We start from the raw sequence: 293 nt of genomic DNA on the forward strand, positions 1-293 counted from the left end.
TCAACACCAGGAGACAGCAACAGAAGCTGCAGCAATGGCAGCAGCTACAGCAACAGCAGCAGCTGCAGCTGCAGCAAGACCACCAGCAGCAACAGCAGTAGCAGCAACAGTGCTAGAAGCAGCAGCAGCAGCAGCAGAAGCAGCAGCAGTAGCAGCAGCAGAAGCAGCGAGACAGTAGCAGCGATAGCAGCAACAGCAATACCACCAGCAGAAGCAACAGCAGCAGCAGCAGCAGCAGCAGCAATAGCAGCAGCGACAGGAACAGCAACAACAACAGCAGCAACACCAAAAAC

The 293-nt window shown here is 55.3% G+C and overlaps 1 protein-coding gene across 1 annotated transcript in view; it reads left to right on the forward strand.

Moving 5' to 3' along the window:
* The window catches only part of EMH_0074820 (uncharacterized protein), a gene marked incomplete at both ends in the record, with an annotated part of 3136 nt that extends 2958 nt beyond the window's left edge, over window positions 1-178 (forward strand). Inside the window, one exon of the mRNA XM_013499510.1 lies at window positions 1-178. Within this exon, the coding sequence (XP_013354964.1) occupies window positions 1-178 (178 nt within the window).
* Between the last annotated feature and the right edge of the window lie 115 nt (window positions 179-293).

Source organism: Eimeria mitis, genomic scaffold (genome assembly GCF_000499745.2).
Source record: "Eimeria mitis Houghton genomic scaffold, Emh_scaff4399, whole genome shotgun sequence".
In the NCBI taxonomy this organism is placed as follows: Eukaryota; Apicomplexa; class Conoidasida; order Eucoccidiorida; family Eimeriidae; genus Eimeria; species Eimeria mitis.